The sequence below is a fragment of the Patagioenas fasciata genome, chromosome 6 (assembly GCF_037038585.1).
Source record: "Patagioenas fasciata isolate bPatFas1 chromosome 6, bPatFas1.hap1, whole genome shotgun sequence".
NCBI classification, from domain to species: domain Eukaryota; kingdom Metazoa; phylum Chordata; class Aves; order Columbiformes; family Columbidae; genus Patagioenas; species Patagioenas fasciata.
In genome coordinates this window covers 17,836,810-17,855,537 of record NC_092525.1, presented here as the reverse complement: position 1 = coordinate 17,855,537, position 18,728 = coordinate 17,836,810, and the positions used below count along the sequence as shown (strand labels likewise).

Here is an 18,728-nt window from a genome sequence, read left to right as displayed (position 1 = left end):
AGAGATTTTCATTTGGAAATACCCGTCACCCTCCCCTTTGAAATGGGAGTTTAAACCCTTCCAGTAATGTCTGCAAATTGATTTGCAATCCCCTGGAAGATGAAGTGCTGAGCATGGAAGATAAACTCAGTGTGGGGAATGGCAAGAACTGGGGATGCGGGGACTCTGCTCTGCCTGGCTTGGTTTGGCCATCTGCCCATTTTTTGCACACGTATACCCCTCCATAGGTGATGTACCTATATCAGGATGCTTGAATAATGCTGTGGCTGGGGTGCCTGCACCAGGGCTGCTGCTTCTCCCCTTTACACAGTGTGTGCTCTTGTGCAATGCCAAGGCGAAGCCCATAGATAGGGTGATGGAGCTTCAGCAGCCTGGTTTTATATCCCGTAATGCTGGTGTGAAATCATGTCCCGTGTTACACAGGCTTTGCTGGGAAAGCTGTGTGTGGGAGGAACGTGAGTGGGGGCTGCTCCTCCGCTGGCTGTGGGGAGGAGGCAGAAGCACAAATAGTATCTTTTTTCTTTTTTTTTCCCGAGTGTTCCTGAAAAACAATTCAGGCTTTGATGCTGAAGCCACAACAACAGTGGCTCAACTTCTTTCAGTTTGGGGACCTTCAAAAGGGCCCTTTCTGTGCCCAGGGCAGCCTGCACTGCATCCCTTGCTGCCCTTTCACGTTGTGTCCTCGTAATTGTCTGCGGGAGGAAGACGAGCAAACAAACTTTCCCCCCAAAATCACTTTGTGGGGCAGGAGAAGGCTGCGACGAGTGGCTAAAACCTTCCAGAAATGTGGCATTTGGGACATGTACGCAGCAGCTAACAAGTTTTTGGTTTTTTTTTCTCATCATAGTGTCAGGCTGTCATGGTACCATAGAAAGAGAATACAAAGGAGCATTCAGTACTCCTAAACTAACCTCTTTTTCTTGGGAGGGTGGGAGATGAAGGCTTTAATGCTTTTCTAGAGAAGAACCACGGTGAGGAATAGGGAAAGTTTAGCTCTTTCCTCGCACCATCTCTAAAGAAAGCACAGGCAGTAGATCTCTGAGAGGGAAAAAAAAAATGACATTGAAAAGACATATAGTCTGGGCAGACTGAGGTAAACCTGCTTCCTTTCCTATGGTTTCATGTCTGCTTTTTGTCTGCCCTTTACAGGCAAAAAGGGTCTGCTTACTCTTGCTAAGTAACCCATGAAACGCAGTACTTGCTGCTGAGCTTCGATTTCTAGGCATCTTGCTTTCACCTCCCCGCTCTCCAGCGAAGTATTGCTTCATCAGCATAAATACGCAGACTGACACAGTTTAAAATGCCTTTTAAATGTCGGCTCATTTCCCCCTTAGCTCCCTGGAGAGCTGGAATTCATGGCCTGTGGTTTGTTGGGTATGTGGGTTGCCTAGGGGGGCTGGTGCTTCAGGACCGCCCTGGCAGACAAGGACCACAATGTGCAGATCTTGCAAGGAAAGCTTCCAAATAGGGCATTTCTCAGATTTTCCAACCTGTGAGCGCCTCCATCAGCTGGTAGTAGCGTGGAAGCCTCTGTTGCTGGTTCCTCCGTGATCCCCTGCGAAGCCTCCGGCTGCAGGTGATGGTGGCTGGTGCCAAAACGTCCCCCATCACATGGGGTCACGCCTGTTTCATTCACCCATTTCTGGCCCCAAAACCCAGTCTTTGAAGCTGGGCTGGTTTAAAAGTCTTTGCTTTTGAGATTAGACACAAACACCACTTGTGGAACTGAAGCAAGAGGAGTTGAGGTGAGTCAACCTTCGTGGGGTTACAGGAGGAGAGAGGTATTTCTCTTCTGGATACGGTGTGGCATCTTTCTTTGTCCATGTACAGAAGATGAATTTCCTACTTTGGCTAATATATACACATAGAACCATAGAATGTCCTGAGTTGGAAGGAACCGACAAGGATCATTGAGTCTAACTCCTGTCCCTGCATATGACAACTCCACAGTTCACACCTTGTGTCTGAAGGCATTGTGTACTCTTCTTGGATACTCTTCTTGGACATGCTTGGATGGTTTTGCTCTACTAAGGGAAGACCAATGACAGCAGGGCTCTTTTGACAGTACTGATGAGTGTCGGTCTCTGCAAGCTGTCAACACCCCAAAGCTGTCCTACCAAAGCACTTCATATCACTCTGGCATAACGCCTGTGCCTTTGGGGAGCCATGAGTGCATCCTCTGAACTTAGAATCACAAAATCATTTTGCTTGGAAGAGACCCTCAAGATCATTGAGTCCAACCACAACCCAAATCGAGCACTAACCCATGTCCTTTAGAACCTCATCTCCACATCTGTTCAACCCCTCCAGGGATAGTGACTCCACCACTGCCCTGGGCAGCCTGTTCCAATGCCTGACAACCACTTCTGTGAAGAAATGTTTCCTAATACCCAGTCTGAACCTTCCCTGGCACAACTTGATCATCATGTTCTCCTCGAAGGCTGTGCACCCACTGTGGTGGGACGTATCTATGGGGACTCAGCGTTTGCTGTGGTGTCTCAGCAGTCTCTCTGCATTGGGAGGAGAAGTTCTCCTCCTGTGCTGCGCATCCTTCTCCTAATACTCTGTAAATTAGCTAGAGAGAGCTTAAGTGCTTTAATTGAGATTTCTGGGCTCTCCAGCCCCCATCCTGTACAGCACAAGGTGCCATCAGCAGAGGCTCCTTCAGTTGTAGCCTGTCCAGAGCTGCAGAAATATCACCCTTTAGCTGATGACAAGAAAGGGCTGTGATAGGAATGCTACTGTATGACATATTTTATTTCTTTTAAGGAGATGCAGCAGGTTGTCGCTGTAGTTGGGGACTGCTGGAGGTTTATTCTGAACACAGAATAGCCTTTTCTCAGAGCCTTCAGCTAGAACAAATACAAACTTCACCTTCTCAGTCGACTGCGTGAAGTTGTGTCTCTCCATGCCGCTCCATTGACTTGAGGTGCTTCAGTGAGATCATCGTTGCCATCACCTAACGGAGCTGTTCAAGAAGAGCCATCCTGTGCATCCCAGGCACTCTTTGCAGTGCACATGCAGCAATGAAACAACTACATTAAAGTTCCTAATATTTAGGAAATGAAAAGGCTGCCGTTAGCAAGCAATCCATCTGAAACTCATGCTACAAATACAGGTCAGAGTGTGTCTCTGAAGCGCAATAAGCCGTTCGGGGAATATCCAATAACTGGGTTAATAAAGAGTTCTTGCCATGGAAGGAGCAAGATTCATCCCATATATGTGGAGGCTAATTCTCCATAATGAGGCTTCTAGACATCAACTGCAGCCCGTGGCCAGTGTTCACTGAACTGCTGTGTGACAGCGTGCTGAAAACTGGGATCCGAGCCCCGTGGCAGGCTCCTGCATTGCTAACTTGGAGCAAACTATTTTTACACAGACAAGCTTGCGAGCTCCTGTTCCTGCTGTACCAGAAGGTGCATCTGGGGCTTGCGTGGGGTCTGTGAGTGTGAATTTTTGGCTTTGGCCTCGACACATCAAATGTGCGCAGGGGATGCAGTTCCTGGTGGGATGGAGGGGAGGGAGGGGGTGTCATGTCCCTTGGGCACTTTGTTTTAACACAAAATGTGCCTTTTGCCTTTGTGTGAAGGGAAAGGACTGTTTCCCTCTTTCGGGTTTACCACTCGACTGGTAGGAAGATCTTTCCACGCAGGGAAATGCTGTTATGCTGCTAACTCAATATCCTGACCAGCTGGTGGTGGTCACATTATCTGCACAGTGAAACCTGAAGAGGGACCAAGAACCGGCTCATCCCTTCAGACCCAGTGGGTGTCCTTGGTCCTCCTTGTACCACAGACCAGGTCACAGTCCTCTCCAGGCTAACACATGTGCTTGAGGGAAAACTCAACTGCTATTTTCTCAGGACTTTTATGCTCAAAGAGCAAACGCAGAAGCTCAGCTGTCTTTGAGCGTGGCTCAGGGACATGCAATGGCAGCGGTAGGTGATGCCTGGCCAGGTGGCTGAATTCCACAGGACACACTTGGGGCTCAGCCCTCCCTGTCCTAGTGCCCCGTCCAGCTGTTCCCCATGACCCAGGGACCTACAACTGTCCTTCGGAAAGGTCTGTAGTCACTCTGAGGGTCTCAATTTATAAGAGGGATGTAGCACAGAAATGTTCTATTCAGAAAAAAAATGCAGGGGCAAGCTACCTTTTTTTCTATCAATCTGATTTTTTTTCTCTGTTCTTCTGGGTTTCTGTATATATTGTCAGGTTTGTATCTTAACGCATTAACCCTTACTGTTTCTTTATACATCTTTATGCTTTCTAGGAGACACTGCCTAGCAGAGGAACCTTTGAATGTATTTATTTTGTTCTTCTGTGAGTAGTTTGTGAAGACCATATCATTGCTAGTAACTGAGAAAGAGCATCTTTCTCAGCACAGAGGATGCTGCTCTCATCCAGTGGCTAAAAGATACCCTAGCAAATTACTGCAGCTGGTATAATGCTGTATAGCGCTGCTACATTGTAAGCTTCCTCAATAGCTTGACAATAGCTAAGTAATACTTGCCTCCCGTTAAATCTTAAATACCAGGTTTGTGCTCTTGCTTGAGTGACACCAGCTTGGATTTCTTCATTAGCCATCCTTTCTGTTTCTGTTTTAGTGTATGTAGTAAATGTGGAATTAATTGCAGCTGCTGCTTCTAGAAATACAGTGAAATTCTCATTCTTGCTCTGTTTCTCCTCCTCTCTCACTTTTTCTTTTCCTTAGAGCTGATTTCTAAAGATTCTAGGCTTTCTGTACTCTTGAAGCTTTTCTGTTGCTCTCCTACAACAGTAAAAATTTGTCCAGTACCTGTGGTCCTCTGGTCCCTTTGTCCCCTTCCCCTGTTCCAAGTTACCACATTTCTGCCTTCTTTTCTTTTAAAAGCTGACCTGCAGGACTGAAAAATACATTTGAACATTACCTTCTCCTTCCACCCTGGCTCTCCTAGCACAGCGTAATAAGAAAGCAAAGTTTGTGAAGAGAGATCAAACATTTATTCCATATTTGGAAGCCAACGAGCTACTTTGATTTTTTTAAAACTTTTTTTTACTTTCTCTTTTTTTTTTTTTTAATCATGCTTGAAGTAGATACTTGCAAGTGGTTTGGCAAGAGAAATATTCCTGTGCCTCAAGAAGGCATCTTCTGTTCTGAAGCTGGCAGAGAAGAAATGTTCTCTAATTTTACTGGTCTAGCATGTGGGCCACGTGCATGTGCATCATGACCACACCAGAGAGCATTAAGCACCCTCTGTGCATAGGGGAGTAGATAACTATCACTTTACCAATGGAGTCTCCAGTTTAAAGATATATATTAATATTTACTGATAGCTCAGTAGTTTTGAAAGAGTGGATGACATTAAATGGGTTTGGTAATCTATAGAGTAAATCAGCAGGAGTAATGGTGATTTTGTGAGCAATATTTCAGTAACATGTATCTAACACCACTCATGGACACACTATAGAACCAGAGCAGTGACAGCTGTAAGGTCACTTTGTAAACTCTATAAAGAACACTGGCAATGCCACCAGCCTACCTTAACCATGATAAATCTTGCCCATTTCTGGGTGCCTGAGTAGTTAATAATGACCAGCAAGTTCTTTTTACAGAGCAGCTCTCCCATGGCTCTACAGCAGGACAAATGTTCTCAGATTTCCAGGATTCTCTGGGAAAGGCAACTCTTTGCAGGTGCCATCATGATTATTAAGACTACCCAAGAGCATGGTGTGCATTTACATAGCTGCTTGTTGCTTAATTTGCTGTGCTAGAGGATCTATGTCTTCTGACTAATCTGACATAATGAGGTAGCAAATGTATAATTACAGGAATGTAGGTAAATTTTGCAAAGATCAAAACAGTTGAACAGAAAGCAATTTAAATAGTCAAGAGCTTAATTTGTATCTAATAAGCAGTTAAAATATCATTTTACTAGGTTTGCGTCCAACAAGTCAGTTAATTCTGCAATAAAACAAAACCACATTTACTCAAGTCTATATCCAATATATTATACTGTAATTTTCTAAGAATGATGCTGTTAACACAGTGCTGCTATGATAAGAAAGGCTGCAACAAAGGGGTTCTTAGTTAAGATAGTGGAATAGTTATTACAGTTGCAAAATGCAAACACCTGAGGTGTAAGGCCATATCACAGCCCACCAAAATAACCCTTTAAATGGCTCTTGGTCTTCGTTGGTCTCCTATTGACTCTGCAGCTTCATGCCATTTCAGGCTGGGAAGGAGAAGCTCCCCAAGGTGGTCAGCTCTGCTCAGCTCTGCTCTGCTTTAGCCTTGGCAGCTTGCTGAGTCCTGCACTAAGGCTGCAATCATGCAAATATGCAGAAAGATTCTCATCAGGCAAGTTTAATTCCTGAACTTTCCTCTTTTCTCACCAAAACCCAAACTTTTATTTTCTTCCACGCCAAACCTAACTGGATTTTTAAGTGACTTAAGATCACTCTGACTTCTCCTATATCCATAGAACTGGATACTGCTAAGACATCCTTCAGCTGGTACAATTAGGCTCAAGAGCTGTCGTATATACTAATGTGTTGGAGGTGGTTGTGAATTTGGTCTTGGTTATGATTGGCAAATGAGCTGTATGCTGAAGAGCTGGTCTTGTGTTGGGTTGAGAGGTGAGGGGGTTTGTGTGGTGGTTGTCCGTACTGTACTGATACTAAACAATCAGCCTACATACAATGCTCAGAGTCGCTGATGGTTTCTGAGCCCAGTTGGCAAGGACATGCTCTCTCATATCTGGAAAAGTATGACTTTAGAACTATTTTTGCCCTACGCTTAACATGCAGCTGCTCACATGGGTACATTTGGTCTGAAGAGAGCAGCTGGGTGTGTTGGTTTTGTGAATTTGTTCCAAATAAGTGATGTTGGCTTTGGTTTTGTTGTACTTGAAGGTGCCTCATCACCAGACATGGAGTCCAGCTATGGGGGAGGCTTGCTAGATATGGTGAAAGGAGGAGCAGGGAGGCTCTTCAGCAATTTGAAGGATAACCTGAAGGATACCCTGAAAGATACGTCTTCAAAGGTCATGCAATCTGTTGCCAGGTACAGTATGGCTGAAGCTGCCTAATGTAGGTAAAATCAGGAGCTGCAAAGTGCTGGTCTGAGCTGCCATCTTAATTAGCACAGCACAACTTCCAGCTTAACCTAATGAAGGAAGGAGGTGAAAATCACAAGTGTTGTCTTTGATTCTGTCTTCTAATTGGTATTTGGCCTCAAGGAAGGAGGAAAACCCAATAAATAAATAAAAAAATCTAAGCTTCATAGTAAGCGAGTATCAACATCCATAAATCTGGAAAAACCCCCCAGTGAAAGGGGAGCACTTGGTCTCTGATGCCCCCACTGACCCCGGTGCGGTTCTTCTGTCCAGCCACCACTGAAATATTTTATCACTGAAAATTGCCTCCTGTTGTACGCTGTCCCTTTCCCATGCAAGGAGACTGTCCTTGCTGATATAACTATTCCCTTCGATATAAGCCACCTTTGGAGTAGAAGAAAGTGCTGAGGTGACTTTGCTTTGGTCACTTCTGCTGATGTTGTCCCCTGTGCTTGGCACTCTACCTGCCTCTGAGTCATGTGTGGCTATGATAAATTAGAGAAACTTAACCCAGGCAAGACCTCAGAGGCTTTGAGGGATCTGCAAAGTGACAAACTACTAGAGATTTTTCTTGAAAATTAATGATGAAAGGGAAAAGGGACCTTTTTTGCAAGCTTCTGCATCCAATTAGTTGCGTATGTAGATGGAAAGGCTGGATCACTGTGTGCAGGAAGCTGTTTGTACCCTCTTCTTAAGACATAACCATAAAGTACAAAGAATTGGTTTCAAGATCATTTTTTCCTTGTGTCAAAAGCAGATATTTGCAGGAAAACACTCTTCTGGTTCCTGTAATGGGCTGTCTTCTGTAAACATGTGTGTGATGTCTGTCTCCTCCTTTGTCTTCTTTTAGTTACACCAAGGGAGAGCTGGATATTTCATACATTACCTCAAGGATCATAGGTAAATACTGCTTATTGGAAAAATAAAACCTGACATACCGCAGGGTTCAGAGGTCCATAAACACATTTTGGTGCACGCTCAGCCTGGCTTCTTCTCCTGTTTCTAGTGATGTCTTTTCCGGCTGAAGGTGTTGAGCTGGGCTTCAGGAACCACATCGAAGACGTACGGACGTTCTTGGATTCCAGGCATCCTGACCACTACACCGTCTTCAATTTGTCACCCAAGTATTATCGCAGTGCCAAGTTTCACAACCGGGTGAGTGTCTTCCCAGAGCAGGGGGTGAAAATCCTTGGGAAAATGGGTACTGGGGCTTGTTTCTGCCCATCCTGAGCGTGGCAAAACATGATGAAGAAAGGAATTATACGTGTTTCTAAAGTGCTGTGGTCATTTCTGTGTTTTAGCGGATGCCTGGGACCATGGGGATTAGAGAGCTGGGAAGTTCAGGGCATAATGCTTGTGTTAGGAGAGTGAGAGTACGTAGCATTGCCCTAAGCTGTGCCTGGGCTTCTTTTGGCTCCTACATGGCTGTTGCAAGCTGTTGCAGAGAAATAAGGAGTAAAATGAAATAGCTTTGAAAGAAACAATCAGTAAAATAAGGTAGATTATTTTCATGTTGAACAGACCTTCAGCTGTGCTTTAAGCAGAAGCCCTTAGCAGGCTAAGCATAGGGCTGGAAACTGGGGGCATTTTGGCTCTTCAGTAGTGTATGACTTCAAAAAAAACCATCTCCCTTCTCTGCCCCAGTTTCCTTCTCTAAAACCAGAACAGCATAGGGGAGCATTGCAAGGCTCGGGTTCATTAATAGCTTTTAGAGGAAATCTCTATGAAATGCTGCTGTTGAAATGCAAGATTAGATCTAATCTTTCAGAAAACTTCCTGTTCTTTCCCTCTCCCACAAGGGAGCAATGATTTAAAAAAAAATCCTTATTTTTTGTTGCCTTCAGCAAAAAGGGCAACAGCAGTTGCCAGGCTTAACCCTTGGCCAGGGTAAGCGAATCTCATGCAGCATAAGCCTCATTTCATTTTACATTGAGCTACACCTCAAACTGTCACCTCAATTGCTCTGCTCACCAGGAATCACTCACTCTTGAAGCAAATTTCTCAGTGGCAATTGGTAAGCAGCTGTGACTTCAAATACGAGTAAATGAACAGGAAAGACTAATTAAAAGATACCAAGGGCTCTGAATCTTCAGTCTCGCTTGGTTCTGGTGCAATCACTGTTGCTGTTGGTGGGAGGAGAAAGACAGATCTACTTTTGAAAGCCCAACATTAAACATCTGTTGGTGCCTTGCTTGACCTGGCCATAACTTCTCCATCCTCTGTACTTAATCTCCTACCCTATCCAATGCCTTGGCCAATGACTTTATGTGTCACTCTTAAAGCGTGGCTAGGTGCTTTGGAAGCTATTGCCTTCACACACATAAGAATAAAACAATCAAACTTCTATTAAAATACTGTGCTTTCACGTTATGAGCTAGGAGCTACTGACTCAGAGTATTGTTTAGGAAAACAAAATGTGCAGAAGAGAATACATGAGCTTGAACTTCATGTATATTGGAAAAAAAAGTGCTATCAAGGAGGTGAAATCACATTGAGAGTATTTTCTGGATGAAGATGCCAGATGAGCCGAAGTTTTGAGATGCACACTTGGTCTTTGAAGTGAAAGGCTTTTTAATTCCAAACTTTAAAAATTTTGTTCCTAGGATCAAAGTAGGTTGCTTTGCTTTGTGGTGGCACGGGAGGGAGGTGACAGTTAATGTCCGGCTGGGCCATTTCCCTGCCCTGACGTGGCTGCGTGGGGCATGAAGCCCCAAGTGCCCAGTCTATAGAGGAGAAGAGGGGACTACAGACACTAAAACCTGCTGCTCAAACCTGGTTGTGCTCTGTTCCCCTCCCTGCCTCACCGCGGTGAGCAGTTTGAAAACGTGTAACTCAAATATAACATTAAACAACAAAACCAAACTTGAGTGTTCCTGATGGGTCACATTCTTGGCTGTTGCTGCCCTTCTGCTCAAGTAAAACAAGCGCTGGCTGCTTATTTCCAAAGCTCTAGGAGAATTCCTGTTACTTTTTGTAAGTCATGAGCGGTAGTGAGGTTATGTTTGAAATATATGAAATGCTACATAGCGTGTATTTAATTTCCTAATTGCAAACCAGCAGGCATATGTGTAATTACAGGCAAAGTAAATATACAATTATGGGCTGTTGGGAAATGTATATTATTTACTTGGTAAGTGACAATGGCTTTGCCAGATGCTTGGCAGTGTGTTGTCATGAGGTCTGTTCAGAAGATTGTCAGTGAAAGGGTCCCTGGTCATATTAATTCTAACAGCCACTTGGAATCTGAATTGTGTTTTAGTGATCTAATTGCAAGTGGGTCTTGTGCCTTCAGAAACCTGATGCAAAAATATTTGGGGTTTGGTGGAGAAGACTTTTGCTTGATATAGAAATAACAAAGTAATTGGCATGATATAATTTATAATATATGTTGTTTATGGTATCAGTACTCTGGCTTTATTAAAGAGTTGAATAAATGTTTATGGCAGCACAGCTTGGCAGTTCTCCGGTTTGAATGGGGATTCCTGTTGCTGCTGTAAGATGTTGTGCAGGTGTATGTAAGAGAGAACCTTAAATACAAGTTTTCTGAAAGCTGGAGCACTTCCTTGCTCTGAGAGATGAAACGGTCCGGTATGGAAATCATACAGCTGTTTAAGAACATCTGGTCAAGCCATCTCCTTCCTGCCCCTTTGCGCTCATTAAAAGCAGGATCCAAATGTCAGCTGAGAAAGAGAACCAATTCTTTGTCTAAGGATAAGCCTCGTGATGTCCTTTAAATTTCTTCTAGCCAGAAATGCCTTTATAAAAGATACTTCAATTAAAACCAGATGAAATGGAGATGTCTGTAGAAGGCTATTTGATGTGCTGTTTGAGCCTGCAAGGACTGTTCTTGACATAAATGTAATGACTCAGAATTAGTACATCGATGAATAGTAACTAGACACACTTCACAATTCGTGGGTTTTCAGCTCTAAGAAGCCATTCACTTTTCTGGCTCATCTCTTAACTATACTTACTCCGATATGATTATTTTTTTGGACAAAAGTTTCCCTTTTATCAGCCTAATATCTGTCAAATAGGGCTTGAAAATCCTATGACACAAAACGGCTGAGAACAACAGATGCTCAGTGTCCTTTGAAAAATCGGAGCCATAGTTTTCAGGGACAAGTTGTACAAAGGCTTTGGGCAGAGCAGAAATCAATGTGCTGTGGTGAGACTGGAGTGTTATGAAAGACCACTCAAGATAAATCTGGCTTGGAATGTAATTTTTAAAAAATGTATAGTCAATGACAATACATCAATATTATGTTATTTAGCTGAGAATTCTTTTTTGTTTGTCTCCTTATAATTCATGAGTCACAGAGCAGAATTATGCATGAGAAGAGAGGGAGTAGGTTTCAAGCACATAGCTTGAGGTTGTAAGAGAGAAGTATGTTTCTTGGCAGAAAGCTCTTGTCAAAGTGTGCCTTGCTTAATGCTTTAACAAAGATGGCTTTTGCTCCTTGTGTAATCCCTACAGGTATCCGAATGTAGCTGGCCAGTCCGACAAGCACCCAGTCTGCACAACCTCTATGCTGTCTGTAAGAACATGCACAACTGGCTACAGCAGAACCCCAAGAATGTCTGTGTCATTCACTGCATGGTAAGGACACCAGAAAGTAACCACATTTATAGACCTGTGAGTCATAAGTCATGGTGCATGTTGCATGTTTGGAGTCTGTGCACATGGATGGTGACCATTTCTAAAATAAAAAGAAATGTAATAAAATGGACCCCATAGAAAGTGGATTCATCTGCTATGTGCAGCTCCACAGCTAAGCTGGAAGACCTAATGCTGAAGGAGAAGCAGGAATGCAAAGCAAGAGAGGTCCCAGTCATTCCAGCAGTCAACTGCTCGAGGTGACAAGTAGCAGTAAGGTCTGAACTTCACCCGAGACCTGACCGTAAGGGTTGTCAGCCTGCTCTGGGTTTGCATTTTATTGTAAGTAGTCACAGGACAAAATGCAGCCTCTAGACTGAAGTTTCCTGATGGAAGTTGGGGAGAAAACACATAATTGGGAATTCTGTCAAGCTGTGAAACCAAGATTGTTAAAGTCTCCTGTGTCAGGCCTGGCTGAAGAAGTCCAGTTGCTTTCTGCTCCTCTTCCTGCATCACCACTGACGTGGTTGATAAATCCCCCATAAGGGTTATTCAGTACTGGGCAATGTGTAGATAAGATGCATGAGAATAGTGTGATTTTATATGACTAACTTGTAATTTACCCCATACAACCTTTAATATTGACAGTAACGGCCAAAAGAAGAGTTCTGGTTTGCTCTTGAAGCCTAAATTAAATCCAGGAGGCTGTCAGCCCTGATCAGCATAAACTGGAAGGACTGAGGAAAATGATGGATCCCAAACTGCATAGACCTTACATACGCGTCTGGCATTTCTGCTTTGCGTAGCACAGCCAGCGGCTACAGGACATAAATTCCATTCAGAGATGAAGATGCACTTGATGCCTTCAGTCCTAGAAATCTAGCTCAAGAATCAAATTCCTTTGAGCAATGAATATCTGAATAATTCTGTAAAGGACAGGGAGTGGTTTTTAACACTTTCTAGTAAGTCTGCAGAAACCCACTTAGTTTATATGAACCTGAGAGATCTTTTCAGAGCAATTGGCAGGGCCTAAACCTTAAAAAAACAAATAGCTTGTCAACCCTGAGCCTTATAATCCCCCTAAAGAAAACCTAGACTTGTTCAGGAGCCATCTGTAGGTTGAGGGCTGTGAATGTGTTTGGGTGAGGGAGCCTTGGGCTTGATTTTTTTTATGTTTGTGAACTTTTCTAGGTTAAATTTCTATTAAATGAATGCCTGCAGCTGTGGGATGGGTGACCCCTGTGGTCAGTTCCAGGCTTATGTTTGAAATAATTATAATATTACAGCCATGAAACACCAACATTTGTAGACAAAATGTACTTCTGGGCTTTCAAAACAAGTCTGAAGCATCCTCAGGTTTGGCTGCTTACTGGATATTATCTTCGCTTTGATCCAGGCCAGTGCTGCTCACTGAAGTCCCAGGTATTAAACAAAAGACACAGCACTGGAAATTCCTCATCATCTTGCAGTCTCAATCCTAATTTTTCTGGAGAAGCTATTTTATGTGATTTAAGGAAGAATGGAGAGAATTCTGAAATTTAAAGGATGAGTCTGACACTTGTATGTTTTTCTCCCCCCATTGCTTTCCTTAACAGGATGGCCGTGCAGCCTCGGCAGTTCTGGTCAGTGCAATGTTCTGTTTTTGTCACCTCTTCTCTAATCCCGGCCCTGCTGTGCAGTTGCTGAACACAAAGAGACCTGGAATTGTACTGTGGCCATCTCACAGGAGGTAGAGTATATGGCTAAACACTACACAAGCTATGTTCCTCACACTAAAAACTGCCCAAGCAGTACTCATGCATCAGCCCTGACACTTGGCTTTGATGGGTCTTAATCGATGTTTGTGGCCACTTCCATTTTACCCACGTTGATATAATGGAGGGAAAAAATCAAATATTATAATGGCTTGGCTCACTAGTTCAGGAACGCTCACAAACCTGTGGTTAACAGAGCTGGGGTGAATCCCTGTCCCTGCGTCAGCTTCATCCTTACAGGAGTTTACACTGTAAAAATGTCTTTTTTAAATTTTTTTTTTTTTTCCAATTTCCATTAGGCAGAGGAAAAACTGCCTCTCAAGAGCAAACCAAAGATCTTGTCTTAGATATGTAATAATAATGATCCTTCAGTACATGACTAACAAAGTAATTAATCTGCTATGTGCATGTAAATAGAAGGCAAACCGCTACTAGTAAACCAGAAAAAACATTGCTCAACACCTTCTCTCTTAAAAGGTGAGGGGAAATGATCAGAGCTGAAGGCCGACTGCCTTCCTCTTAAGGTCTCATTCTTGTAATTAAGCAGAAATAGAAGCATAGATTTTGTTCCAGCTGTGAGGATGCTGAAGTACATGGAAACTCCTGTCCTGGAACTGTGAAAGAATCCCACTTTCACTGGATTTCAAGGTAGACTTCAAGTTCAGAATGAAAACTAGTCACTTGGGATGGAGATTTCGGTAATGACTTTCTCTGTTTGCAGGTACATAGGATACATTTGTGATCTAATAGCAGACAAGCCCGTCATTCCTCACTGCAAACCACTTACGATCAAGTCCGTCACCCTCAGCCCAGTCCCCTGTTTCAACAAGCAACGAAATGGGTGCCGGCCCTTCTGTGACATCCTCAGCGGAGAAACCAGAATCCTCACCACTTCCCAGGAGTATGAAAGAATGAAGTGAGTTGCTGTCATGTTCTGCCATCCTTAGGAGCTTAACACAAGGAGGCTTTCGTTTTGCTGCAACGTGGCTAATGCCTGTGCTGCACTCATGGCCAGGCTGCCTGGCAAATGATGGAGTGCATTATTAATTGAAAATTAGTGCCTAGTGTGGAAAAAAGTCCTGCCAGAGTGAGCCTGAAGTTTCAAATAGCTCAGTGCTGTGTTGGTTTCCCCTGTGAAATGTTTGTGTTTGAACTAAGCCTAACATTAAGCAGAGCCCTGAATGCACCTCTGTTTGCTCAGTTTGAATGAGATTATGGCTTTTCTGTTGACATTGTTGCTGGGAGGTGATGGCATTGTGGAAGGGAGCGTAACTGTGGATTTTCTTCTCTTCCCTTCAAAGAGAATACCGCGTGCAAGAAGGGAAAGTCCTAATTCCGTTGGGAGCCACTGTCCATGGAGATGTTGTTGTTTCTGTCTACCACATGAGATCAACCATTGGGGGCCGCCTTCAAGCAAAAGTAGGAGTTGTTTAACTTCTCTTGCATGGTAGAGGCAACATACTAAGACATGGCTAAATATAGGGTCTGAGAACACACATGGCACTTGTGACGTAGAAAGTTTCCTTGTTTGACAGTAGATACAACAGAAATTTGAGCAGTGCCAAGTGAAAACAAAGAGCTGTATTTGGAGAAGTCCATGATGCCTCTGGGGTCTCTATGGAGATGGTGTCTATGATGGGGTAGATGTAGATGACAGAAACTCACCATCAGTAACCAGCTCAGGGCAAACCACCATCAAGGCCTCTACCTACGCACTCTAAGAAGATGGAAGATTTTCTTTTGCTCAGATTAGAATGAGGTACTGAGCCATCGCTCCTGCATGGTGTCTGCTTTGCTTGCTGTAGAGCAGCCTTCATCTTTTTTTGGTCATTAGGGCAAAAAAGCGATTTATGTGGATTGGTCAGTCATGAGGATGAGAAAGACAATTTAAGCTGCAGGCTGGTCAGAGACCCTGCCTCTTCATAGCCAAAAAGCCTCATAATACTTGCAGATCAGAGAACTGAGAGACAATGGAAACTGAGGAGAGAGAACAGAAGGGTGCTGGAGTGAGCACACCCCAATAACATAACAGAGTAACAGTACTGAAAGATGGAATATTTGTTGGTCTGTGCTCATCTAGGCTTTGAGCTGGCTTTAAAATGCTGTTCTCTGGCTTTTGTGGTTGTGAAAGAGGAACTGGGAAATTAATCTGAGATCTTGATAATTTTCCTGATAGTATGTTCAAAATCTTAGTATTTAAGTTGCAGAGCGACCGATGAGTATTTTTCCTCTAGTTTGCTGTATAGGTGACACTTTACTGAAGCCTCTACTACGGGTGAAATAGTCTTAGATTGTCCTGGGGTACAAACCTGTTGCTCCAATGTATTCAGTGGAAACAGATATCGGTTTCATTTAACTGATCCCAGAAATGAGGCCACGCAGGGAAAGAAGAGACATGAAGGCTGGGAAGGCTCTCGGAAATATTAATATTTGGGTTTGAGAATGAGAAGCTCTATTCTGTAGAACAACCGGAATGAATTAGCTTATGTAGAAGTTATGGTTAGTCTATATAGTAACTGGTAGTAAGGTAGACTTAACTGTCTGTGTGTGCTATAAACGAACACTTTAATTTCATTAATTTAAGTGCTTGTTCAGCCTGGTGCTCTGTGTTTTTTCAGATGACCAACACACAAATATTCCAAATTCAATTTCATACTGGATTCATAGCCCTGGGAACAACCACACTAAAATTCACCAAGTGAGTATTTTAAGTTGAACATTAATCAAACCCGAAGCCTTATAAAGGCTGAAGGAGAATATTTGCAGATGAAAAGTATGCATGCAGGCATCTGTTGAAAGACTTCATATAGCTTTGCAGAAATATCCTTTCTGTTTTAACTGTACAACTGTTGTCCCTGTTTAGGCCTGAACTGGATGCTTGTGACTCTCCAGACAAATATCCTCAGCTCTTTCACGTTATACTGGAGATAGAAATACAGTCTACTGATAGACAAACTGAGTTAACTCCCCCATGGGAGAACTTCACAACAAAAGACATCAATCCAACCATTCTCTTCTCCTCTCATCAGGAGCATCAGGACACTCTTGCTTTGGCAGGTAGGGCTGCATAAATTTATTGAATTTGCATGCTTACTGCATGCTGAACTTTGTTTTGCTTGATTTTATTTCTTTGGTGCTCTGTGCTGCAGGTAGAGGTCCCACAGATTCACCCCAGGATAACATCAGAAATGTTGGACAGAGCGCGTTCTTCTCATCTCTCAGCTGGCAAGGTATGCAGACTTGGTCTTCAAAGAAAAACCTGCTTCAAACAAGATACACAACTTTTAATTCTGCCCCCCCCTCACACTCCCCGGAGCACAGAGTCAGGCTGAAGGATCTGATTGTAACATGTCTTTCCCATTAGATCTCAGCGTATTGCTGGGCACACCCTTATGTTGCAACTGAGTGGGAATTAATTTCCTACACCACCCTCATCAAACATCTCCTACTTGTGCTGTACATAGAATCGTAGAATCATTTGGGTTGGGAAAAACCTCTAAGATCATTGACATAGTTCTAGTCTAAAGCTTTGCTCAAGGCCTGCTTGATGCTAAAATCAAATTTAAGCTGTTTTTTTCCTCATGTTGCACATCATATAAAGTGCTATGTGGATTTAGCACCAAGAGTGTATACCTGAGAGGCCATTTAATAGCGTCAAATGCCTTGAAAATCTCATGGTGCTGCCAAATGCAACATTTCTCCTCTGGATCAGCACCACATTGGGTAGCAACCTGGTGTAAGAGATCCTTGTGGGCACAGCGAGGATGGCGGCTTATGTCCCTGCTCCTTTACAATGAGCCTTGTTCTGCCTGGATTTTGAGGAGATCATAAAGTAGTTAGGGTTGGAAGGGACCTTCCCAGCTCCCCCAGTGCCACCCCTGCCATGAGCAGGGACAACTTCACCAGCTCAGGTTGCTCAGAGCCCCGTCCAGCCTGGCCTGGGATGTCTCCAGGGATGGGGCATCGTCCTGGATCCTCAGTCCTGACCCAGAAACTTGTTCTGTTTGTATCTGTGGGTGTACACTTGCTGGCTCTTCAGGCTTGAGGAGAGTCAATTAACCTCTCTCTGTGTTTCCTGATCAATAAAGCTGGCTCCTTATGATACAGGCCAGCAGAGACTTTAACTTAATCTTTGCAAAGGACTCTTATGTTAAAATCCAGCAAAATGCTGCTGTGGTTTTCTCAGTAGCTTTTTGTTCTGCGTATAAGCTGACTTTTATGGGACCTTTGTGATGACAAAACTAACAGCTACCTAATTTTATTTTTAATCATCATTTAGATCAGAAATCTGACAAAAGTAGCTCTCACCCCACCTCAGAGGATCGAGCAGCGTTGGTCCATGAGGAAAGCGAACAGTCAGATGACGAACTCTTGTCCCTTTCCAGTCAGCACAGTAATGCCAGCGGTGACAAACCTCACGGGACACCAAAACATAGCAAAAAGCAGCAAGAACCTCCGGCACCACCTCCGCCTGAAGACGTGGACCTGCTGGGCCTGGACGGTAGCCCTATGAGCAAGAGCTTTCCCTCGCAGCCCACTGCTGCCCTCTCTAACTCAGACTTGCTGAACGATTTGTTTGGTTCCCAGAGCCAAAGCGGACAGCCTGCTGCTGAGGAGGTCTTCCCAGTGGGGGGACCTGGATCTGTGCAGTCAACTCCTCGGCGTTCCGCAGCTTCGGCATCCCCGTCACCGTCCCCGAGGATGGGAGAAGGTAATAGCGACTGTGCCTGGTGTGTGGCTTGGGGCTTGAGAATCCCAGCTGGGTGATTTGCTCAGGGCTGTTGGGTTCCTCTTGGGTACACTCATTTCACCAAAATGAAGAACTGTGAGGGATCCCAGGAGACCAGCCAGCTCTGCTACTCTGAGACAGGAGTTGGTGCATCTTCACAGTCAAGAAAACAAACCAGATTGTCTAGTTTGTTCCCTAAAGTCTCCACTGGAGCTCACCCAAGTGTTTGGCTGGCTCTTTATGTTGACATCCACTGGAGATCATCAGGTTTGCTCTCAGTATGTGTCCAGTAATGTATATAAGGAGAATGTGTACTCATTTAAAACAAAACCAAAAAACACACATGGAAAAAAAGAACCTCTTAGGTTTTGGGTAGACTCATAGCAGTTTGAATTTAACTTCTCTAACTTTAGTGGGTTTGGAGCTATGATACTGATCTTGGACTATGAAAGTTGTGCTGTTTCTGGTCTTTCTGCAGACCAAATGGGCAATATGAGAAGATCTTTTGTTTCTTCAAAGACAGTCTGAGATGAGGCTGGCAGAAGGAAGGGTTGA

At 43.8% G+C, this 18,728-nt stretch overlaps 1 protein-coding gene across 4 annotated transcripts in view; it reads left to right on the top strand.

Moving 5' to 3' along the window:
• Positions 1–18,728, top strand: part of DNAJC6 (DnaJ heat shock protein family (Hsp40) member C6) — a 51,125-nt gene that overhangs the window by 19,546 nt on the left and 12,851 nt on the right. For 3 of the 4 annotated variants that reach the window (XM_071810066.1, XM_065842523.2, XM_065842522.2), the window contains 11 exons: positions 6,891–7,041; positions 7,944–7,993; positions 8,100–8,248; positions 11,571–11,693; positions 13,286–13,419; positions 14,166–14,360; positions 14,746–14,863; positions 16,063–16,142; positions 16,308–16,501; positions 16,594–16,674; positions 17,724–18,155. In XM_071810066.1, the coding sequence (XP_071666167.1) occupies positions 6,891–7,041; positions 7,944–7,993; positions 8,100–8,248; positions 11,571–11,693; positions 13,286–13,419; positions 14,166–14,360; positions 14,746–14,863; positions 16,063–16,142; positions 16,308–16,501; positions 16,594–16,674; positions 17,724–18,155 (1,707 nt within the window). Of the gene's footprint in view, positions 1–6,890; positions 7,042–7,943; positions 7,994–8,099; positions 8,249–11,570; positions 11,694–13,285; positions 13,420–14,165; positions 14,361–14,745; positions 14,864–16,062; positions 16,143–16,307; positions 16,502–16,593; positions 16,675–17,723; positions 18,156–18,728 lie in introns of those variants that run through there. The other variant, XM_071810067.1, reaches the window with a different exon arrangement.